At 45.9% G+C, this 24,618-nt stretch overlaps 1 protein-coding gene across 25 annotated transcripts in view; it reads left to right on the forward strand.

Annotated features, from left to right (window-relative positions):
• Nucleotides 1-24,618, forward strand: part of CLIP1 (CAP-Gly domain containing linker protein 1) — a 97,349-nt gene that overhangs the window by 57,708 nt on the left and 15,023 nt on the right. For 21 of the 25 annotated variants that reach the window (XR_008312454.1, XR_008312455.1, XR_008312453.1 and 18 more), the window contains 7 exons: nucleotides 769-925; nucleotides 3,253-3,418; nucleotides 4,568-4,783; nucleotides 7,281-9,566; nucleotides 10,762-10,899; nucleotides 13,461-13,567; nucleotides 18,217-18,331. Coding sequence is in view for 22 of the 25 variants with exons in the window: in XM_053279403.1 (XP_053135378.1) it covers nucleotides 769-925; nucleotides 3,253-3,418; nucleotides 4,568-4,783; nucleotides 7,281-9,566; nucleotides 10,762-10,899; nucleotides 13,461-13,567; nucleotides 18,217-18,331 (3,185 nt within the window). In the remaining 3 variants the exon portion in view is untranslated. The remainder of the gene's footprint in view (nucleotides 1-768; nucleotides 926-3,252; nucleotides 3,419-4,567; nucleotides 4,784-7,280; nucleotides 9,567-10,761; nucleotides 10,900-13,460; nucleotides 13,568-18,216; nucleotides 18,332-24,618) is intronic. The other 4 variants (XM_053279416.1, XM_053279417.1, XM_053279418.1 and 1 more) reach the window with 1 other exon arrangement.

A 24,618-nucleotide genomic window follows, 5' to 3' on the forward strand; every position in this document is an offset into this window, starting at 1 on the left:
TGTCTGGGGGACTGGGATGGGTTAGCTTCTCCCATTCACTCTCAGACTGTACAAGCCTTTGAGCATAGGAAGCTGCCTTATACTGATTCAGCCCCTTGGTCCATCTAGAGTCTTGTCTACACCTGGCAGCAGCTCTCCAGGGTTTCAAGCAGGGTTTGTCCCCTGCTAACTGAGCAAGAGGCACCTTTTTTAAAGTGGCAATTCTCTAACTTTAGCAGGAGGAGAGCAACTGGCCCTGTCAAACCTCAGCACAGCATCCCTCCAGTGATTTTGCTGGTGCCTATCTTATGTTTCTTTTTTAGATTGTGAGCCCTTTGGGGCAGGTAGCCTATCTGTCTGTCTATGTAAAACCGCTTTGGGAACTTTTGTTGAAAAGCGGTATATAAATATTCATCGTATTTTTATTCAAGCAGGAGTCTTTCCCAGCCCTTCCTGGAGATGCATGCAAACCACGTGCTTTTTCACTGAACTGAAGCTATGACCCCGGTGGCCAGGAGGAGAGTTTTTGTGTTCTGTTTGCAGCTTTATGCTCTGGAGCTACTTAGTACAGGAGTCACTTTGCCCCTTGCCCTTTATTAATGGAATCCTTTTGCATCTTCCTTTTCACCATAACCTACCATTCCAAATTTGAATCCCTCTCTGTACCAGTTTCCATTGGAAATCTGCTGCGTGAGGCTTATGCTTGATCTCTGCTAGATTTTCAGGACATGTAGCATTTTGCTTTGAACCTGCCATTCATTTATTTGCTGAACGTCTGTCTTTCTTCAGCCATGGAGAAGAAATTGAAAGAGAGAGAAGAGAAGGAACAGCAGCTGATTGAGTCTAAAGTCAAACTTGAAAACGATATCGCTGAAATAATGAAATCCTCAGGAGACAGTTCCTCACAACTTACAAAGATGAATGATGAGCTGCGGTTAAAAGAGAAGTAATTCCCTTCTCCTGTGCAATCTCTTCATAACATTTTCTGCTGTCCTTACCCTTTTGCGAGTCACTGATGGTGGGGCCAGGGGGGAAAGAGTACATTTATTTATCTAGTGCATTTCTATACTGCCCCATATAGAAGTCCCTGGGTGGTTCAAATCTCAAAACAACCATTAAAACATTAATATGATTAAAACCAATTGAGATACAAATATAAATTTGAAAAACCGAAGCTCTAAAACTACAAACTCAAAGCCTGGCTGAACAGGTATGTTTTCAGGTCCTTCTTAAAAAACATTCAGCGAAGGGGAAACGCTAACTTCATTAGGAAGTGCATTCCAGAGTCCTTGGGGCAACTCTAGAAAAGGCCTGGTTTCAAGTCGCCACCAACTGAGTCGGTGGCAGCCGCAACAGGACCTCCCCAGATGATCTTAATAGGTGGTATGATTGATGAAAAAGAAGGTGTTCTCTTAAATTCCTCAAGCCGTCCATGGCTTTATAGGTAATAACCAGCACTTTGCATTTCTCCCGGAAACATATTGGCAGCCAGTGCAGTTCTTTTCAGATGGGTGTAATGTGATCTCTTTGGGCAACCCCAGAGACCAACCTGGCTGCTGCATTCTGTACTATCTGCAGTTTCTGAACTACATACAAAGGCAGCCCAACGTAGAGCGCGTTGCAGTATTTTCATGCTATCAAACTCCCTTTGACTGGATCTTGAGAAATAATGCTGCTTAAAACCAGTGGTGCACCTAGGGCAAAAAGGAGCCCGGACTTTAAAGGGCTTTGGACACCCCCCCCCCCAAATTAATTTTGTGTTTACCTGTGGCTAAAGCCACTGCTGCTCCTGTCACGGGGGGGAAGCTGCAAGTGATCGGGGGGCCTTGCCAGAGCCCTACCGCTGCACCACTTCCCTGCACCTGCTCTGCCGATATTTGTCATCCTCACGGCCAGGGGTGGGGGTGGGAAGTGGCCGTGTGGAGCAGGCCTCCCCCCCGGTGGGGGCGGCAGCAGTGGTGGGCCACAGATACAGCGGCTGGTTGGCCTGTAAATGGCGGGTGTGCCTGCACAGTAGTATCGAGCGTCACATGCCCGTGACGTCACGGGCATGTGCTGCTCCTCACTGCGTATCGTGAAAAAGGGTTCAGTGATAGACCAGTGGCCTCATTCATGGCAAAGGCAGCTTCACGGCTCCCCAGTTAGTACAATGAGGGTGTCGTGTGCAGGCATGCTGTGTGCCAAAAGCCCAAAAGGGGCCCAGAAAGAACAAGAGTGGGTTCTTATATACCAGGAGAATACTTGAGGCACGCAGGAGAATATTGCTTTTTTTTAAAAAAGGCCCCCAATTTCCCCCAAGAAATTATCAGGTCAAGGATTATGGAACACTCTGTTGCCTCCTGAGATTCGTAATGCTTCCTCTCTTCTGTCCTTTAAGAAGCTCCTGACAACCTATTAGTCTTTTAGTTTTAGTTTTATATTAGGCTTTTAGTTTTTTAATGTGTTCTTTCTTTTTTCTTTCTCCCACCCTTTCCCCCCCTTCTTCTCTTATCTTCATTGTTGTTTTAATTTATGTAAACTGCCTCCGAGTCTAAGGAAGTCAGGCATTCAATAAATTTACTAAATGAATAAGTAAGGGTAGCACATGCTTTGTCGTCAGGGAGCCATCAGCAGACAGAAGCTCTCAGTCAGCCAAGGCTGGGAGTTTAGCTGGAGGGGAAACAAAAGCCTAAAGGAGAAAGGTTAGGCTCTGGATGATACCTATAGTTGCTGATGTTGCAAACGGTACACATAGAAGTCTGCTTCCATGCAGAGATCTCCTCCATTGTCGCAAGGGTGAGAAAAGATGCGTGGAGAGAGTGTGTGGAAGGGGGAAATATTTCCTTTTATTTGCCTTGGTCCACCCCTACAAACATTTTTTTGCAAATCCCCATCTGAATGATCTACAGACAATGTAGTTCATACCATCTGCTATTCTCCACCCCTAAATTCTTCACCATGAAAACATGCATTAACAGAACTTGGATTCTTTATACCTTTCAAAAGTAAAATACGCAAGAAAGATGGCCCCATGGAGCTTATTGTCTAAACCTAGAGACAGGGAAAGACAACAGGAGGAGAGTGGAAAATATATGTACCAATGCAATTATGCAAAGGCTTACGCGTGGGCTTTGACTTCATTTCCATTAAGGCGGAGGACTAAGAAGTGAAGTCAAAAGCATCCCAGAAAAGGGTGTGTGTGTGTTTGAGTGGGATAGCCATTGACTGATGTTCCTCTGAAGCATAGATATTGAGGGTTCCAGTCCTGATGTTCTGCATTACAATTAATTTTAGGCAACTAGAGGAACTCCATATTCAGCTCACCAAGGCCAATGAGAGAGAGCATGAGCTGCAGGCCAGCATGGAGAGTGCAGCACGAACAGCCGAAGACATGCAACAGGAAACGCATAAGAAGCATCAGGCAGAACTGCAAAAGATGCGGGAGAAACTGGGCCACCTGGTAAGAACTATTGTAGGGATCTTCCCAGGCTTCTTGCCTGGGAAGAAATTTCCTCAGAGAAGGATTCAGGATGCAGTAACCAGGAAACCAGCATAAATGGGCACTCTGCATTATTGCTACCGTATCCCCTCCTAGATAAAGTTAGTAATCTCACTGAGAATGGTATTGGGGGCAGGGGCATAACTATAATACCCACTGCCTTGGGGGGCCCCCCAGAGGCAAGTCACATGACTGACTTCCCCAGCTGCGCACCCGTCCGGGCTTCCTTCAGTTGTATTCATCCTCTGAAATTGATGTGAGTCTTAAGACCTGGAGCTACCAGAACAGCATGTCTTTCTCTAGGACCATTAAATGACTTGCATCGTCCACAATTTAAAAAATGTTTTCTATTCAGCCTCATTTAAGATTTCTTTACTTCATGAGCTGAGCTTCAGTGAAGGAGGGGCCTATTTTAAAAAATCTTGTCTCTGGGCCCACTCCAACCTTGCTATACCCCTGGTGTCAAGCCCGATGATCTTTTCTATGGCCAATATACACTCTGAAACGTAGTGCTACTTTTGCCTCCAAGTCTGAAGCCCTGTCTCCTAGAGCAGAGTTTCTTAACCTTGGGCCCCTAGATATTGTTGGACTACAACTCCCAGAATCCCCAGACATGGCCTTTGTGGCTGGGGATTCTGGGAGTTGTAGTCCAACAACATCTGGTTAAGAAACCCTGTCCGAGAGATTGCCATCAATGCTTCCTCTAATTTTTTTCAGCTGTGGATGAGTTTTGTTCTGGGTGGCAGTATCAAGGCAGTGTGTGCACATGTGCATTCAGAACGGGGCCTTCCTGATTCAACCTGAGCTAAACTAAAATTAACTGAACAGACATAAAGAAGGAACACTGGTTGCCACCCCAATTTGTATTGCTTCATCAGCACCCTTGCCCCCACGACTGTTCTGCTCTTTATAAAACCACACGACTTCAGAAGTCCTGCTTGCTTTAATCCCAGCTTTAGCACAAGGTTGCCCTTTCAGCTCTATGATGCAAGAAAAAATTAGGTGACCTGGAAAGACAATTAAGGGTAGGCTGCTGTGTCTACTTGTGTGAGAAAAGAGAGGTTCCTCTGCTCCAGCAGTGGTCGATCATGCCTCCCTCTGTCCTCACAGGAGAAGAAAATTGTCACCAGCCAGAATCAGTGTAAGGACCTTCAGGCCATGCAGGAAAAAACCCATTCTGAGATGGCCGCCAAGCATGACACAGCTATCAAGGAGCTTAAGCAGAAACTGCAGGAGATGGAAGAGCTATTAAGAAGCGCACACAGCAAAAACGGTGACTTGGAAAAGCAAGTTGACGGGCTCAAGAAGGAAGCGGAGCGCGCAAAGGTATGTATCTGTCTGAAGCAGGGAGCCAGCATCTGGACTCTTTATTTCCATGAATCCACCCCTGGCTCCAAATCAATTACACGTTTGACTATTTAAATCAAGGTCCATTGGGCACTGTGTGAGAATGGCATAGATTTGTGGCCTCTGACCTGCCAGGGTTCCCTGCACTGGATACTTGGCCAGGCTGACTTTTGTAAAGCAGGCACCCCTTTATCAGTAGTAGCCCGCTTAATGTCTTGAACACAGAAATTTCCAGGATGGAGTCTAGCACTCTGTTGACTGCCAAGTTTTATGATGCTCAACAGCGATCAGATAATCTATATTTTAAAAGGATGTGTACATGTGTGTGTGTTTCTCCCTCTTGCATAAAACACACACCCTCACCCTCAGGGCAAGATAAAAATGCTGTTCTCCGCTTCATACTGTTGCTTTCTGGTTTTTGAAAAGAGGAGTTAAGAAGCAAGAAAGGAGTTTTATAACTTCAACAATGGGAGGCTGTTATGGTTATAGGAAAGGTCAGCCAGAGAGAAAAGGTGCTCTAGGGATACTGCAGAGCCTCAACAATGAAACAAAAAGCACCTGCAGAACAGAGGATTTATTCCAAAGTGTTTCGATTAATATCGTTTTCAAGGGATATTTTCACTGAGCTGCCTGGAAGAGATACTATCTTCCAAGAATTCTAGATGGACCCCAGGCAGTCTGCCTAGGATTTGTGCAAGAAAATATCTCTTCCAGGCAGTTTAGTGAAAATATTCCTTGAAAACGATATTAATCGAAACACTTTAGAATAAATCCTCTATCCTGCAGCCACTTTTTGTTTCCTGTTTGTGGCTCTCTCAGCTGACATTGATCCTCCATATAGTTTTCTCAAAGTGGGGTCCCCTTGTGGCTAGTGCTGAGGGGGTTGTAGTCTAGCAACATCTGGGGACCCCACTTTGAGAAGCCCTGTGATAAGGACAAGGAGCATTTTCCAGGAGCACTGTGAAGGACAATTAGTCTTGCGCCCACCCACTCCACCCCCGGCCTGCACAAAGGTTGGGCAGTAATATTTTGTAGACCTTTTCCAGCCCTCTACAATTCCTGATTCTGCCGTTCTGTAGCAAGCTAACATTCTTACTCTTATTCCATTCTTTGGATGCTTAGAAAACCTATTGAAAGAGGCACAGCAGGCTTAGAGGTGGTGGGTTTTACAAAGATTTATTATGGATTTATTTCCTGCAAAAGCTATCTATGTCCTGCATTACCCTAAGCTTGACTTGAAGAGCTTCTGTTTGTGTTCTTTTTTCCCTTTTTTCTGCTTTTCCTTGACATTGTTCCTTGCGTCCATCTCCTGTTCATTGCCTCCATGCTTTTAAGCTATACATTTTGTTTGTTCTGTAGCAAAATATTAGGTGTATATATTGACACACTGGCCAAAAAGCTGTGGGCTGATATCCAAGTTTATGATGATTGGATTTGTTGGTATAATGAGTTGCAGCTCATGATAGAGAGAAGCTGGAAATAAACAGTAATTCACCATATACCAAGGGATGAATTTTCAGAAGCCTAAATACAAAAGCATAATCAACAAGAGTCAACTGATAACTGGTTGATAGAAATTTGCAAAAACTCAACAGCAGACCAAGTTGGCAACCCATCTCAGGCTTGGTTGTGTAGTCTCCCATTCAAATGCAAATCCTGCTTAGCAAAGAGGACAACTCATTCTTGCCACCTAATGGCGCAGTGAGAAAGTGACTTGACTAGCAAGCCAGAGGTTGCCAGTTTGAATCCCCGCTGGTGTGTTTCCCAGAGTATGGGAAACACCTGTATCAGGCAGCAGCGATATAGGAAGATGCTGAAAGTCATCATCTCATACTGCACAGGAGGAGGCAATGGTCAACCCCTCCTGTTACCAAAAGCCAACCAGGAGTCGAAACCAACTCGACGGCACACTTTACCTTTACCGCAAGACCAGCTCTCTCCTAAACCAAGGAGGTCTGCTTCACTGGGGCAATCTTATGTGCCTCACCTCCCCTCACACCAGAGGCAGTCTCAAGGCCTTTTTTGATTTTTATTGCTGGTTTTTTTCCAGTGTTTTCTTTTTCCAACATTTACTCAGTGAAGAGAATATAGGGGAGGGCCAGCAAGCAGGGAGGAGGCAGTTTCGGAGTCTTAACCAATCATTCCCAGGACTAAACTAGGCCCTGTCTGGTCATAACCCTGTGAAATAGTCCAGTTACAGTGTCGCCTTAAGCTCTCATTTAACATTTGGGGATGTGATTGTGAGTGAGCTCATAAGTGTCAATAAAACCCATAGGATGTGTGAGCTTGCCTTTCCGGGATCATGGCATTGGCATGACTTGGAAGCCCTTCAGCAGGGCAGTGTGTGTCACTATATACACGCATTTATTTTTAAAAGTATCAATGCTGTTTGTCTTTAATCCACACTTTGCGCTAGTCTGCTTGACTTCATTTTTCCATTTTTTGTTTCCTTCCTCCCCGACCTTTGTTTCTTTAGTCTTTAACCTCTATGTTAGCAACAGCCAGGAAAGAGATTGAACTAATGTCAGACGAGATGAGGGCTTTGATATCAGAGAAAGAAACCTTGGCTCAGGAGGGGAATGCTTTAAAGTTAGAGAAAGGTTCCTTGCTCTCAAAACTTGTAGAGTTGGAGTCCAAGATTGGGTTGTTAAAACAAGATCAGGAAAAACTTTGGACAGTGAATGAAGAGCTTAATCTAGAGAACAAGAAAGTCATAAAGGAGAAGCAAGAAGCTGAACGTAAAACCCAGGAGGAAAAAGCAAAGAACGACGACCTCATTTCTGAGAAAGGAAAGTTGCTGTTGGAAATTGAGGCAGCCCAAGATGATCTTCTTAAGATAGCGAGAGAGAATGACACGCTACACTCTTCCAAAGCAGCTCTGCTCCACCAGGTGGACGAGGTCCAGGCCCGTAGTGATGCCTTAGCACAGGAATGTCAGCAGCACGTCAGCCAGAGGGAAGAGTTGGAGGACTGTCAGAGGAAGCTTTCAGAGGAAAATGCCGCCCTTCTCAAAGACAAGGATGACGTCATTCAGAAGCTGAAGAGTTCTTACGAAGACATGGCCAGAGACCAAAAGGAGCTCCTTCAGGAAGTAACTTCCCTGGCAGCTGAGAGGGACTCACTCTTGGGAGAACACTTGGATCTTGAAAACAAGTATGTGACTTTGAAAAGGGAGAAGGATATCTTCTTGCAGACTAGCCAGGATCTACAATTGGACAAGGAGGCTCTCCTGCAAAGCCAGGAGGAGCTGCGTAAAAACTTAGAGCAGGCTCTCGATGAGAAACAGAAGCTCAGTGAGAAGACCGAAGTCTTGCAAGCGGAGCTAGAAGGGGCCAATAAAGAGCTGAAGGTGATCACCAAAGACAAGGCACAACTGCAGGCCTCTCATGCCAGCCTTTCGAAGCTGCTGGAAGAGATTAAGGCCAGCCGGGAGACAACGGATTCAGAATGCATTCAGTTGCTGCAAGAGAAGGAAGCCTTGGCTTCATCCGAGGCGAGACTCTTGGGTGAAAAAGAAGAGCTTGTGAATGAAAACAAGGCGCTTTCCGAAAAACTGGCCAAGGTCTCGGAAGATGCGGCTGTCACCGAGAGAACGTTGAATGAGAAGCTGAGCCAGGTGAGCACAGAGAAGGAACTGGCTTCTCAGAAGGCCTGCAAGCTGAAGAAGCAGAACGAAAGCCTCACAAAGGAAAAAGCCACTTTGGAGGTGAAGTGTGCTGAGCTCCATACTGAGAAGCAGTCCTCTACCAAAGCTCTGTGTGACCTGAAGAGGAAGCACGAGCTGGACATCTCGGCCAAGAGAGTGCTGACCCAAGAGAAGGCCAGGCTCCAGGGCAGCGTTGAGACTCTGAAGCGAGAGCTTGACCAGAAAATGGAAGAAAATCACGAGCTGGCCAGTTACAAATGCGAGCTGTCTAAAATCTTGAAAGAGGCCCAAAGTGCCAAAACAGTGTTAGAAAATGAATACTCTGCCCTGCTTCATGCGAAACAGCTGCTTGCGGCTTCATTTAAAAGCAGTTCTTCTGAGAAGGAGGTACTGAGCAAAGAGAAAACTCAGTTGCAAGAAGAATGCCAGAAGTTAAGCAAGGAGCTCAAAACGGTTCACAATAACCTGACAATAGAACGAGAAGGTAGGAGGCTGGAGAAAGAGTCCTTTGTGGTAGAAAACACACAACTTCATAACAGGGTCAGCCAGTTAGAGAGGGAGAGTGAACAGCTAAAATCTAAAAGCAAAGAGCTGTTGGCTGAAAGAGATAAATTGAAGCAAGAAAAGCTAAAGTCGGAATCCAAACTAGAGGAGATTATGAAAGAAAAGGAGATCCTTAGTGCTGAGACAGACCAACTCGCGTCCAACATTGAGAAGCTAAAGAGCGAGTTTGTAGCCCTGACAAAGTCGAAAGCAGAGCTTCAGGAAGTGCACGGCTCCGTCTCCAGGATCCTAGAAGACCTCCGATCCAGCCACGAGAGGTCTGAACTGGAGCGTGCCAAGCTTCTTCAGGACAACGAGGTCCTGCTCTCCGAGCAGAAGCATCTGATCACAATCAAGGAAGAGATCTTGAAAGAGAAGGAAAAGTTCTCCAATGACTACTACAAACTGCACGAAGAAGTAATGCTCCTGGCACAGGAAAACAACGAGATGTCGGCCAGTCTTTTGACCTCTCAGAACAGAAACCTGTTGCTGCAGACAGAAAGGGATGAGCTTGTCTTGAAACTGAAAGAAATCGAGACTCTTCAGGCACATGGGGTCACGCAAAGATTTGAGGTATCAGAGCACTGATAAATCAGTCAAGTACATTTACTAACACCTCGCACTAACGCCACTTGTGTTGGTGTCTGCACTTAATTTTGCACGGTCTGGCACCTTGGTGCAGCCTGGGCACCTTCCTTAATGATCTTGTTCTCAATGTATTTATCCCACCTGTTTGATTAATCGCTTAACTGCTGTAATCATGTGGGGAGGTGGGTGGGGGAGGAAGAGCTTCCTAGCGACTGAATGTTGCAAGATAATTTTTTTCAGTTGTGAATAAAAAGGCAGGTTTCCAGATCTGTAGGAGCTAAGAGTGGACAGAGATATTTTGGCACAGCCTTGGATGCGGCCTTATATGGAATATCTTTGTAGTGCACGTTAAATTGGAATCCAAACGTTGAGCTGTTTAACCTCCTAAGGCTGTAGCTCTAATTGGACAGAAGGCAAGGGGCAATCTTCAAGCAGAATTGCCTGTGAAGTTAATGTAGCAAAGGATTTGGCAATCTCTAGTATCTTTTTATTCACAGTAGGGTTTGTGTTCACCACCAACAGAGGACAGAATGGAATTTTGAGCTGTTCTTTCCTGGGCTTCATAAACCATGTATTGCAAGAACTATTTTAGATCATCTTGCCTCAACCTGAATCTTTGCTTTTACTTCCCCAGAGGACTTTTGAGATCACGATACTAAAATATTTTAACCAGATCCTTGTCCTGACCTGTTTTAACTACCATGTCATCTGACAAGACCAACATCAGGTCTTGTGGCCCTTGTTTCTCAGCCTTATTAAACTAGAGGGTCCAGTCTGTTGGTAGTGAAATATACCTTGAACTGCTCCTATTAAAAATAAATATATATATATATCCACCATGGCAACCCCCACTCCCATAATATTCTCAAGGGATGGTTTAATTAAGGCCACCAATCTCACTTCAAGAATGACACTAGCATGAGAATTGTAATTTCTGCATGGAATAAGACTGATAGATTTAATTGTACTTTATGATGCTTCAGATTGCAGACGAACTGTCAGTATCTGGTTGCAGCTTGCATCTAAGTGCTGCATAAAATAACTACATTGCCATCCACACACTGCTTACTCAAGAGGAATCCCATTTATTTGAAGAACCAACCATGGAGTATGTGGTTCATAGATCCGAAACCAGAGCAGTTTTGCACCGGCCTTCACACGAATGTTTTTATCTTTCCAGACTGCAAAAACAGCAGAAGATGCTTTGCAGATAGTTGAGCAAGTGACCAAAGAGAAGGAAGCTCTCAGTCACGAGAAGATGGAAACTTTGGCTTCGCTGGAGGCTTCAAAACAGGCGAATCAGAAGCTGCAGAAGGAGGTAACTATCTTGGAGATGCTGCCAGGGAGGGAACTTGGAACCTTCTGCATGCAAGCATGTGGATGCTCTTCCCAGAGTGGCCCCATCATCCCCCAAGTGGAAAATCTTATAGTGCTCACACATGTAGTCTCTCATTCATATGCAACCAGGATGGACCCTGCTTAGGAAAGGGGACAATTCATGCTTGCTACCACAAGACCAGCTCTCCACGAAGTAGGGATATGCACGGAAGCGGCGGGGGGCTGCTCGAGGGTGGAGGGGGGATACCTTTAAGGGACTGGGGAGGGGGCTCTCCCCTCCTGCCCCCCCAGGCAGCAGCGTACCTCCCTGCTGCCCCATTGCCTCCTCAGACCAGAAATTACTGGAAGTACCCGGCAAGTGTGATGTGCGCATGCGTGCCAGGTACTTCCAATCACTTCTGGTCCAAGGAGGCAACGGGGTGGCAGGGAGGTATGCTGCCCTTTTAAACGGCAGCGCCAGCAGGGGAAATGCAGTGGGGCCGGGAAGACCACCCTCCGCAGTCCTTAAAGGTATCCACCTTCAGACCTTTCGAATCTGCTCCAACGTTCACAGCAGATCATTGCCCCATTTCTGTGGACTGGTCGGTGTTATGGTTTTGAAGGGACTAGTGCACATGTGGCGGCTGCTGGTCAGAGTTTGAACTTTAACTTGCTTTCAGGGAGGGGATACCAGTCCCTTCCGCCCGTTCTTCTCTCATCTCAGCCTGCCAAGCTTTAAGGAGCCTGCAGTTTGCGTAACTTCTCTTGGTGGCTGTAAAGAACTGTTCAGCTATCTAAATTATGTAAGCATAAGAAGCTGGCTGCTTTATAATGAGGTGTCTGTTGGTCCCAGTATTTATGTACTTATTAGTTTGGATGGCTTTAAGAGGGGCTTAGACAAATGCATGGAGGACCGTCTATCAGTGTCTACTAGTCCGGTGGCTATGGGCCACCTCCAGCCTCAGAGGCATGATGCCTCTCAATCCCAGTTGCAGGGGAGCAACAGCAGGAGAGATGACATGCCCTCCCCTCTTGCCTTTAGGCTTCTCAGAGGCATCTGGTGGGCTACTGTGAGAAACAGGATGCTGGACTAGATGGGCCTTGGGCCTGATCCAGCAGGGCTGTTCTTATGCTTTACTGTCTACTCTGGGTAGCAACCAGTCTCAGGCAAAGGTCTTCTCCCTGTGCTACTCAACATCCTTCCAACTGGAGATGCCAGGGATTGGAAGCTGGTCTCAGTTGGTCTCTCTCTCTCTCTTTCTAATGAGCTCTGCCACTGAGCTAAGGCCTCCCGGAAGAAGGCTTAAATGAGACAGGTGTCTGTCAAAGCATAAGCCATCAGTATTGCTGTAGATCACAGAGAATTAAGGGACTTGATGTCAGTTAATGCCAGTGGCCGCTTTCTAGATAGCGGGAAATTAAAATTAAAATCTGGCCTCCCTGTAATTCTGCAAGAGTGGCCGGAAATTATCTGTTACATAATCAAATACATCCCTGGGTGCCTGTGAACAGATGAGGCTTACAAGCTGGAGGCAGGCGCTTACAAGTTAGATGAAGAGGCTCTAAAATGCAGCATGGCACTCAGTTTGGGCCAGAACCATCCAGCCCATTGAAATGAGGGTATTCCCAGCACCACAAACTCCATGCTCAGCGCTCTGCTTTTCACAGACTAAGGTACAGTCATGCCTCATAGTAGAGGACCTTCTTTTTCCTGTGAAAGCACCATCTGGCTCTTTTTCCTAAACATGTTGCAATTCAGGTTTGTATGACCGGTGATAGAAAGACCTGCCTTTGGCTGCCTGGCATTTTTGGCTACTGCCACTTAACCCTAATGTTCTGGTTTGAAGCTGGTTCCTTTTCATATATTTAATCTTTAGAAAGCACAAGAGAGGGTGATACTGCCAACACTTGATTTAAAAGAGATATGAAGCTGTGTAGGAACTCTCATTAATCCAACTGTGTAAGCAAAGGATCAGTACATTTGGGGCTGCACAGCCCTCTTTTAGAGTGATATTTTCAGCAAGTGTGGTTACCTTTAAAATAAAACAGGCACTACAGCTTTAGATTTGGAAAAGTCCACACTATAAGAGTCACAGCAAAACCTCTGAATCTTTAGAGCAGAGAGAGAGAGAGAGAGAGGATGAATATTGGATCAGGGCTCTAGTGTTGGAGAAGGAGGGGCTTAATCCAGTCCCCGCCTGTATCATTTTCTGATTCAAGTTGCCCTCCGAAGCAGTTCTTAGCACCATTAGGGGAAACATACAACCTGGGACGCAATTTAGACCAGGAGGAAAGTGGCTCCAGGAAAGTAGGTTAAGCCTCTCCTTCTCCAGCCCCGCAATTTTTCGACATCTTGTCCAGTTTGATTCTAAACATTCATCAGTGTTTGTTACTGAAAGGATCATCTCCCCACAGTCCTGATCCAACTGGGAGACCCCTGCAGCAGCTTTTAAAGGGGACTGGGGACCCACTCCCAGATCTCCAGAGCCTCATCTAGCTGGCCCTTCTGTCCCCAGGGGATCTGAAGCCCGGAATGATTTTCTTTTCTTTTTCTCTTGCAAGTTGGATAGCCTCAAACAAAACAACCTGAAAAATAAAGAGGAGCTTAACAAGTCCAAGGAGCTTCTGAATGCGGAGAACAAGAAAGTAGACGAGATTAGAAAAGAACTGTGAGTATTTAACTCGGTGACTCTGTGATTGATGGGAGGCTTTAATTGTATGCATGAGAGCAAATGAGGCTTATTCAGGGTGCTGGTGTTTTGGTTAGTATAAAAAGGGCCAGAGGGCATTTGTATGTAAACAGCTATTCTGTCTCCTGAAATGTCTAAACGGAACACAATTATGGGTCACTGGAGGTTATTGGATTTCTTAATCTGGTGATGGATTTCAGTCCTGGAGCATTGATTCTAATGTGTCTGTGTTTATTTTGAAGCCATTTATAGTTCTTCCACTGGGGGGTGCCAGTTCTTTTTAAACAGGGGCCATTCCCCCTCTCCCCATCACCTGTGCCTTGTACAGCCTTTATTCGTTTTTGCCTTCTCATTGCACAGCCTGCTACTAATCCTCCTAATAGCATTACGGGCAATGCCTTACAAGAGTAACCACAACTAATGTCTTGGCGGAGACAGCAGAGTATGTGGAATGCTCAACGCAAATTGATGAAGAAATCTTGTTTGCAAACATGTCTTTATTTTTAATTTCCAGTGGAGGACGTGGGTGGGTGGGTGCCTATTTTAAATTTTGCCTTATCTGAAGCAAATGTGTGTTACGCAGTGGGCTCTGGGGGGGATGCAGGTACTGTACAGCCAGACTCTGAGTGAGACTCTGTCACCATCTGTTCCAAACTCAGCTCACTTTTTACAGCAGGGTGGGGAAAACCAACTGAAAACCCTGATTGTGGAGAGTCCCTGTTTGTAGGTAGACTCCGCTCCTGAAACAAGCAGGAGTAGCTGCTGCTGCTGCTGCTGCTTCTAGGTTTTGCAAGAAATGCGAAAGAAATAAGTTGAGTTCAAATGGCCGGTATAGAAAGCACTCTGTAGTCTTCATTTCAAGAAGCTAAAGAGGAATGATTATCTGGCTCTTCCTCTCCCCCCAGCGGCTTGTGTTTTTGTCGAAGAAGTTAGGGCAGATGCCACATGTCCGTTTTCTTTACTGATGGCTTGTGGAATAGTCATACAGGGAGCTGATGCTGAATAGGATGCTCAGACCTGCCTTTACATAAGAAGCTGCCTTCTACTGAATCAGGCCATTGGTCCGTCCGTCCTTCTTTCAGATCACTTCTTCAGACCCACCATTTCTGTGAAGTGTTTGGCTCAACCCCTTAGTCCCCATACTGAGTTGTGACTTTGACATATTCTTCCTGCCTCCCTTTTCACTCCACTTCCTCCTGTGTTGATATGGGGCAGGGGCAGGGACCTGTCCTCTTATCCTTTGTACAGCACCATGCACATGAATGGCACTGTATTAATAATAACAACAACAACAACCTATCTAGCTCAGGATTAGCAGCGGCTCTCCAGGGGAAGTATTTCCCAGTCCTACCTGGAAATGCCAGGAATTGAGGAATTGAACCTGGGACTTTCTGCGTGTAGTGTATGTGCTATACCACTGAGCTAGAGTCCATCCCTTTGACCAAGAGCAGGCCCCTGTGTCCTACTGTTTCAGTCTTTTGTTTCTTGATAACAAAATGCATTACACATCAGAATCACAATTGTCCAGTTGGCCTTGCAGGTAAGAAGGAATTGAGTTCATTGACACCTGTTTTCCAATCAATCAATCAACCTTTATGCTGGTCGGGGACCAGCATAAAATTATATGTTAAATGAGGGTGATACTAAAAAAACTAATATAGAGTACAAGTTAAAAGTTACATGTTTAAAAAAATACAGGAGGATAAAGGTGACAGCAAATATGATGATAAATATCATGAAAAGGCTAAAATTAAAAATAATTGCAATTTAAAAAGAGACAAACTAAAATAGATAAAAATTACATATATGCCCATTAATACTAAAGAACTAAAACTGCTAAAAATAAAATACTATTTCTATTATAAAAATGCACAGAGAAGATAAAAAGGGAAGTATAAAATGGTAAAATCTAGATTAAAAATTATTAAAAAAAATAAAAAGCAGTAAAAGACAATAAGAGGGGAGGCATGGGCAAGTGCAAGGTCAACCCAAAGTCACTGGGAATCAGATTAAGGTTAAAAGGGCTCACAGCCTATTCACCTGTTTCCCTGAGGTTGTCCTTCGGTATGTGCAGTGAGAGATCTAGCAGACGTGAAGAAGAAATCAGGCTTGCCAGGACTGTGCATAGGGAATGCATTTTCAGCAAGGGGGGATTCCGAGGCCTATGATATAAACCGCTAGATCTTGCAGAATGCAGTGGAGAATTCAGCCTTTGAAATGGCTGCTTCTCAGTGACTTAGACTTCCTGTGCCACTTTTATGCCATAATTGGGGCACCCTCAGTTCTCAGGTGTGTGCGTGGGTGTTGTGTTCAAGAGCGGCTGTCTCTGCAGGCATACTGCTGCTATATGATTTAAAATAGGGTTGAGCAGCTACAAACAGTTTTTAAAACCAGATTGCTCGTAAAGAGGACATCCGCTGTTCACCCTAGAATTCATTGTGCAACTGGATGGAACTGAAGCACGGTGATCCGCTAACCAAACTTCAGCAACCATTTTTATTGGTTTTCCCCCCCCTTTCAGAAGTTTTAGTGGAGACTTTAAGTCTCATTTAACACTTCTTAAAACCCATGCAAATGCTGAATTCAGACGTAACCAGAAACTAGAGGCCCCTTCACCTCTGGTTTCCTTGGACACATGTCCAAATTCAGGAAACTGAAGGCAAGAAGGGGCCCACTGTTTCCCTTCCCAAACTCCACTCTGAACCTTCAGTTCAGAGTGGAGTTTGGGTGCCTCCAATTCCAGTTCTGCGGTGCCAGCGTTACATCTGAATGCCCCACAGAGGCCGAAATGCAGATTCAGCCCTACAGAGCTGGAGTTGAGGGAGAAAGCTCCTCCCTCACTCCAACCTGATTGGTTGTGTGGGCTGTCGTCCTGTCAAGAGCCAGCATAGCTTAATGGTTAGAGTGTTGGACTCGGACCTAGAGGACCTGAGTTCGAATCTCCATTCCACTATGAAACTCACTGGGTGACTCTGGGCCAGTCATGTGTGTCTCAGCCTAACTTACCTCACAGGGTTGTTGTGAGGATAAAAATAACCATGCACCTCAGAAGAAGAGTGGGATAGAAATGTTAAAAAAAAAATGTAAATAAGAAGGAAGCCTGCACAGCCAGCTCTCCCACCTCTCTGCAGTCTCGTTGACTGCAGAGAGGCAGCTCTCCTGCTCAGAAGGGAGAGTGGAGGGAGGGGCGTGGAACAGCGGGTCCAATGGTCCTGCGTTACGTCTGAAGGGGGCCAAAGTCTCTCCAGCAAATTTTGCACCTAATTTATGCCACACTAATGCACATATCAGAAGTGAGAACCCCGAGATAAGCTAAAAGGGGAATGGGGAACCATTTGTCTCTAAAAAATATCGAGACTTGAAACTTTGATTCACGATTCACTAGTATGCTTGCACAACAAAGCAATCTGGCATGACTGAGGATAGTTTCTAAACTTGCTATTGATCAAGAGATGTCTGAAGACCTGTGGTCTAGGATTTGTTTTAATCCTACTTTAGAACACGTAGATGCACATCAATTTCATCCATAAGATCACCTGCCAAAAATTCCTGGAATAAACCACCATGTATTGCCACAGTTAAGTTGACAGGCAGACAACCAATTCCCTAAGCTGTGTGAAGAAGTGTTCTCTTTAGTCTATCCCGAATCTTCTGCCAATTCTTGGCATTGGAAAGCATCTCGGACACACCCAAGAACACAGTGAATGGTGTGTCTGGCTGGTGGGGTGGCTCTGTTTCTCCCACTGTTTCCCTATAGCTGTTTGGCATCAGGGAGCCACTAGTAGGCAAGCAGTGCAGTTGTGTGTGTGTGTGACGTAAATATCCCCATGCACACACAAAAGGCGGCTGGTGGGCTCTGCGCCCAGCCTGTCAAGGTTCCAGTTGGTTTGCTAACATCCACCACTCGCTGACGAGCAGTGACAGAAGCAATCATCAGAGAGCAGTCAGCGGTGTGAGGCAGCGGGGAGGAGTAGGAGGGACCCCTATCATCTGGCAGCTGCATTAAATGCTAGAAATCAACCCTGAAATATCAACCATCTGCTCAAGCCACGACAATAATATGCTTGTGGGTTGTCTTATGTAACTTAATCCTTCTTGGGCACTTCAGCCTTCACTTGTGTTAGGGGTTTTTGTTGGTTTTTAATCTTTGGAAATGAGTTGTTCAAGCCTCCTGTTATTTCCAAATGTTGAGATCTGGTCAGTCTCGTGTGCAGGCATTCATGTGGTCCTGCTGCCTCTCGATCGGTCTCTCTCAGCTCGCGCCATTCATAAGGGTGGGAGGAAACCTGGAATACACTCCCTGTATTTTCAATCCAATCCATTTATTTTTAACCCAGCCCACCCAGCTCTCAGTGTGCACACTGGATGGATTTTTCCCTCACTCCAAAGGACATATTGGATACAATTCCAACCAAACGCCCGCGGATTTGCTTTCGAGGATTGACGCGATGGAGGAGGTGCATTTGGGCTGTGTGTTGTCACCTTATTAAAGGTCTCCTTAAGCACATTACTTGCTTTTTTATTTTTTTATTTTTGCAAGCTGCCAGGCTGATTCTCTCCCACAGTGCCTTTTCCCCCCTCTTGCCCTTCTTGTTCCTATGGTAACCATGCGCTCCCTGTCCCCGCAGAGAAGTGCTAAAGCTGGCAGAGGCTGAGAAGTCCCAGCAGCTCATCGCGCTGCAAGAGGAGAACGTTAAACTTGCCGAGGAGCTGGGCAAAGGGGAAGTCACCAGTCACCAGAAGGTAGGTCCTTTTGGTTTGGTTTTCCCGGTGTGACGTTTGCTTGGGCTGGCTCCAGGGTGGAGGGGAGAGAAGCATAGCAGAGCATGTTTATGATTTAGGCAATTTACCTTTCAGGTTACAAATTCCAGGGGAGTTAGCCAGTAGCAGCAGGAGGGCAACAGAAGCGGAGCCACTTTAGAGATAAGCTGGTTTTATTGTGGCATGAACTCTCATAGGCAGTTGTAGCTGATAAAAGAGCACTCTTGCTGGTTGCCAGTTCGAATCCCCGCTGGTATATTTCCCAGACTATGGGAGACACCTCTGTCGGGCAGCAGCAATATAGGAAGATGCTTGTACTGTGCAGGAAATGGCAATGGTAAATCCCTCCTGTATTCTACCAAGAAAACCGCATGGCTCTTTGATGGCCAGGAATCTACACTGACTCGATGGCACACTGTATCTCTTTATCTTGCTGCATAAAACCAGTTCATCTCCAGGGCACTTTTCACACAGGGCTTTTAGCTCATATCTCCTTCAGAATGGAGGGTGTGCATGTTCAAATATCGGGCAGATTTACCCCCAAGACCCTGCAAGCTGTCAGGGAGCACTTCACACACGATTTGGGTTTTTCACTGTGTGTTACTGTACCTCAATTTATATCTGGGATTTTTAAAAATCCACTTTTTGTGTTGGTTTTTTGGGGCAACTTTCAGTTCAGAGTAAAGCCTGCTGTGTGAAGAACGCCCAGGTAGCTGATCCCTTCAGTTCTCAAGTATTTGCACATCACCTGCACAAGGATCTGAGATGAGGGGGAAATTGCATAACACATAAAGAGTCCTTTGCAGGCGAGTTTGATGGGAAGAACTGCTAGTGAGTCTTAATGAAAGGTCTCTATATAGGGCATTTGAGAAGACAGCCGGCCTCCTCTTAGCATTTCTAATTTCCCGATTCATTGGTTTTTCTGGCTTTAACACCTCTGTAATGAGATTCTGCAGCAACTTGTTAAAAATGAATCCGTACTAATATTTACGGAGGAGGTTGCTTGAGTGAGAAAGAGTGCATTTCCAGTACTGGAAAGCTGTGTGAGCGTATGTGGATGAATGTTGCCCTGGAATACATGTGAATGAGTCTTTTTGTACTTGCAGAGAGATTTATAAGGCTCAGATAGGGGTGCAGTCTGAGTGCCTGCATAGACTTAATGAGAGATTTATTGTCTTTTAAAGAGGTACTGAATGCTTCAGAATACACACACACAAATCTGCTGGGGATTTCTTCTGCAAAAGCCCTGTTTTAAAACAAGTAAGAGCTGCACCTGTGTTCTGAACACATGTATTTGAGAAAGTGAGTCCCATTGAACAAAGGGGCTTACTTCTGAGTAAACGTGCTTAGGATTATGCTACTAAACTGGGAAAGGGATTTAGCCACACCCAAGAATACTTCTGAATCAAGAATCTAAGAATGCAGTGTAGTCAACCTGGGCTTCATAATGACCCCAACTCCTTAGAAGACACATTTGTGTTCCTGCAACCTGCCCATTGTCCTCCCAGGTCAGGGTTTTAAGTGTTTTCTGTGCAAAAATAACAAAATAATTCAGTTTCTGCAGTTGGAACAAACCCAAGTATCTGCATACACTTAGGTGCGTGTGTCTTTTTAAATAATATTGTCTCCATGAGTCAGGCTTTATCAAATAATTTGGAATTATCAATTTTTCGAAGTGGCAGGATAATCATAACAGAGGAAAAGTATGGAGGCTTCTTCAAAGTTTTCTTTTGGAAACATGAGGACTAGGAACCTAGCTTGTTCTTTTTTTTTTACGATTAATTTTAAAAATCAGATCTCCTCCTCCAGAGTGACAGATTTTGCTCTGAAGAGCAGATTTATCTTGGGCAGCAACCTAGGGATGGGTTAAATGCCTACAGTTCTGCTTTTAGTATCACTTGAGCACCAAAATTGTATCGACTGCTGTTGTGAAGCAAGGAAGAAACCGGGGCAGTGATGCAAGGAGCCCAGGCGTTGTGTTTCAGCCTCTTACAGCAGTCCTTGCCCCTCTGTCTGAGTCCCCAGACTAATTAACTTAAGCTGAAATTGAATGCAGAGTTTATTGCATGTTCAAGCTGCAGACCTGGATTTGCACCAAGAAATCACTTTGTGGATTGGGTTGGTAGAAATGCCTGCAGGCTGTAGTGGGGGTAGAAGGACTGAGGCTGAGAAAGCAGTGCCCTTGCCTAAAGCCTCCTTGTGAGTGGCCCTCCATCTCCTGCTGCTGGCGCCCCTCCATCTCTCTCATGACCATGGCCAGCACCTCAAGTCCCGAGTGTGCTTGAGCAATGTCCAAAGGAAACCTGGTGGCTGGAGAGGGAGTGTGTTGGCACAGGAAGAGCATCTGCTCCAAGGTGGCAGTGCAAAATGGCCTGGCCCAAAATTCAGTTAAGGAACCTGGTTGGCAAGACAGGGATTTTCATGCCATGCTCCAGGCAACCCTCGGGTTCCTTTGAATCTTGCCAGGAGCTCCTCGGTATAATCAGAAAGACATAGGGAGAAACATAGGAAGCTGCCTTCTACCAAGTCAGACCACTGGTCCATCTAGCTCAGTATTGTCTACACAGACTGGTGGCAGCTTCTCCAACGTTGCAGGCAGGAGTCTCTCTCTCTTGGAGATGCCAGGGAGGGAACTTGGAGCCTTCTGCATACAGATGCTATTTTTTTGCTCTTCCAAGAGCAGCCCCACCAGCTAAGGGGAATCTCTTACAGTGCTCATACATGTAGTTTCCCATTCAAATGCAACCAAAGTCGACCCTCCTTGGCAAAAGGACAATGCATGCTTGCTGCCACAAGATCAGCTCTCCTCCCCTAAGTGATACAACTTGCTTGTCACTTCTAGACGGGTTGCCATTGTTAGTCCAGAGGAGCAAAAACCACATAAAGTTTTCTGGCACCTTAAAGACTTATTGTAGCAAAAGCTTGCATGGCCAACTTCATCAGAAGTGAACTGATGAATTCATCAGATATGGCATGCCACTGATGAAGTGGACTCTAGCCCACAAAAACTGCAGCCAAAATAAATGTGTGAATCTTTAAGGTGCTGCAGGAGATTATGTCATTACTGGTATATCTCTGTAGTGTGCGGCTGTAGAGGAGTGCTGGGAATGGTACATATACCAAGTCAGATTCTTGGTCCATCTAGCTCAGTATTGTCTACACCAGAGTTTCTCAACCACCGGTCCGGGGACCGCTGCCGGTCCCCGAAGGGTTGAGCGCCGGTCCCTGACTGGGAGTCAACACCCCCCCCCCCAACAACTGCAATCAAGGCACTCACTTCCTCAATTTTGCACATGGTATGGAAGAGGAAGAGTATCACCTTCTTGTCCCTTGCCTCCACGTGCTGCTGTGATCTTCCTACAGCTATTTTATTCCCTATCTTTACAGCTTCAAACTGTATGCGGTGTGGGGGCATGAAAAGGTATGCCACCTGAAGGGCTGCCACTTGAAGGGCTGCTGGTTCTTGCATGCTCATTGTTTGCAGCCAAAGGTTGATTGATTGAAACCCAGCTGCCTATTGTGGTCGAGGCGCCTTGAGAGGGAACGCTGTTTCCCTCTTGCATCGGTGGGGTGTTGTGGTCCCTCTGCCCCCTGTAACCCCCTGGTCTGCACCGCCGGTGGAGGACGGCGGTCCCCTTTATGACCTCGCCGGGTGCGGGGGACAATCTCTGGCCGGGATCATGCCGCGGTGAGGGCTAAGCAGAGGAGGGAGGGAGGAGGGCCGCCTTGGCTCACCTCACAGGTATGCGCGGGCAGCATGTGGGACCACGTGAGCTGCGTGGCCCCAAAGGCAGGCTGGTGTGATTGGCTCCCGCAGGGGAGTTGGGAGGGGGGCACAGAAGTGCACATTGTGAGAGAGGATGGGGAACACTTGCTACACTCTGGTGCGCAAGCACAGTGGCGGCAGCTCTTGGACCCAGGCGACCTTCCGAGTGCAGTCCGGTGCACCATTGCCTCACCCACCCTGAACAGTGCCTCGTCTCCCCAGCGAGGAAAATGAGGCATCTACCACTACAACGCCCCATACCCTCCGCCATCTCAGAATCACCCCCTTTCTTTTAATGCCAGGTCTCCACCGCTCTTCTTCACATTTTCTTTCACCATTAAAAAAAACCCAATTCCCAGCACCTGCCATGTAACGAATTTAACGAGTTTTGGAGGAGCTGCACGGGTTTCATTAGGTCCACCTCACAAAGTGCACATCTAAGAGCAGGATCCAGATCAAGTCAGGTGATCATGACCAAGCAGCATTGACACAAATGAGAGATGATTAAATTAATTTCAGTGGGTGGGCGTGACTAACGTTGTCTGGATCCTGCCCTGCGACTACACAACTCCTGCTAAAACTCCACCTCCATCATGAGAGGGTTAAACTGTAGATTTCCGGCTCTACTGAGCTTGCCCTGCTCTCCTCTCCTCACCTCCTTTTTGCTTTGCTTGACATCCAGCCTGATGAAGCATTTTGGGGGATTCAAAAGCTTGCTTGTGTGTTGTTTTCATTGCCCCCATGTAGCTTTTGAATTTTTCTAATGGCCCAACATCCCCTCTCCATTGAGTAATCACAAGCACCTCCACCCCCACCCCACACATACTGAAGACATACTGGTGACAGATTTGTTCACCCAGGCTTTTAGATTCAGGGGTTCTCAACCTTGGGTATCCAGACGTTGGTGGACTTCTACTCCCATAATCCCCAGCCATAATGGCCAAATGCCACTGTGGTTGGGGGTTATGGGAGTTTAACTGAGGGACCCAAGGTTGAGAACCCCTAATATTCCATGTTTGCAAAAGATTCCAAATTTAATTATTTTAATGCTTATATTATTTTAATTGTAAACTGCCCAGAGATGCAAGTTTTGGGCAGTATAGAAGTCTGATAGATAGATAGATAGATAGATAGATAGATAGATAGATAGATAGATAGATTTGAAACCCCTTTACTAACTGCCGGTCCGGGAAACTGCGCATGAAGAATGTAGCAGTCCTTGAAACTCTGCACGAAGAATTTAGCGGTCCTTGACTCCAAAAAGGTTGAGAAACACTGGTCTACACAGACTGGCAGCGGCTTCTCTAAGGTTGCAGGCAGGAATCTCTCTCAGCCCTAAAAATAAATAAATCTTGTCCTATCTTGGAGATGCTGCCAGGGAGGGAACTTGGAACCTTTTGCATGCAGGCAGGCAGGTGCTCTTCTCAGAGCAGCCCCATCCCCTAAGGGGAATACCTTACAGTGGTCCACTGTTCCCTCTAACAGGGATTCCCAGATGTTGTTGACTACAGCTCCCAGAATCCCCGGCCAAAGGCCATTTGATCTGGGGATGCTGGGAGTTGTAGTCAACAACATCTGGGAATCCCAGTTATAGAGAACACTGCAGTGGTCTCGGGCATAAGTGAGACCTAGAAGAGCACTCTGAAATGCATGGGGGTGCTGTGACTGGGAAGCCAATGTGGACAGGAAGGGTTCCCTAAATCTAGAAGGTTTGGAAAGCTCAGATCTTCAGTGTATGCAAGAAGAGGACTTCCATAAAATTCAGAGCATCAGGCCTGCTTTTGTCCAGAGAAAGTCAGAAAATGGTCAACCAAATGTCTTAATCTTTTCCAGTCTTTAAAAATCAGTGCCTTCTAAGATAAATGTGATGGGTTTTAACATAAGTGGCAGGTGTTCCTGAGCAGTTGCTATGGTATCAATATAAATGTCTGGCCACTGTGTATTAACAAATCAGTGTATGCCTGACACATTTTGCAAATTTAATGAATATTGTTTCATGAATGATTTACACTGACATCTAAAGGTTAAAGCAGTTTTTGCTCTCTGTGCTGGGGGGGGGGGGGCGGGATGGTTATCTGTGAGGCTGGACAAATAATTAGCTGCTTCTTAATTAATTAAGGGATTTCCAGCCAGATAGCGCCCTTCGCTTGGGGAAATGTTCCGGTTTGTTGGATTTTGAATTGGAGGGTTGCAGCCTTGGAGCAATTTAAAATTAGATGTTTTGCATTATTATTTGTACTTTAAACTTTTAGTGACTCTCTTCTTAAACGTCCTTTCTACAAAGGTTGTTCGTGCTTGTGATTTTGTGCTTATATGTGAAGTAAAAACAATTGTGGAATCAGCTACTTCTAGTATAATCCATACCTTCGTATCTTTGTTTTTCTCTTCTTGAAGTCTTAACTTTAAAAACACTGTCGCCTGTATCCGTTAGGACTTGAGGATGGAACCGATTCCCTCCAGATCCTCCTTTCCCTCCCCTTACAGAGTGCTTTTCTTTCTCTTG

The sequence above is a fragment of the Hemicordylus capensis genome, chromosome 15 (genome assembly GCF_027244095.1).
Source record: "Hemicordylus capensis ecotype Gifberg chromosome 15, rHemCap1.1.pri, whole genome shotgun sequence".
Taxonomy (NCBI): Eukaryota; Metazoa; Chordata; class Lepidosauria; order Squamata; family Cordylidae; genus Hemicordylus; species Hemicordylus capensis.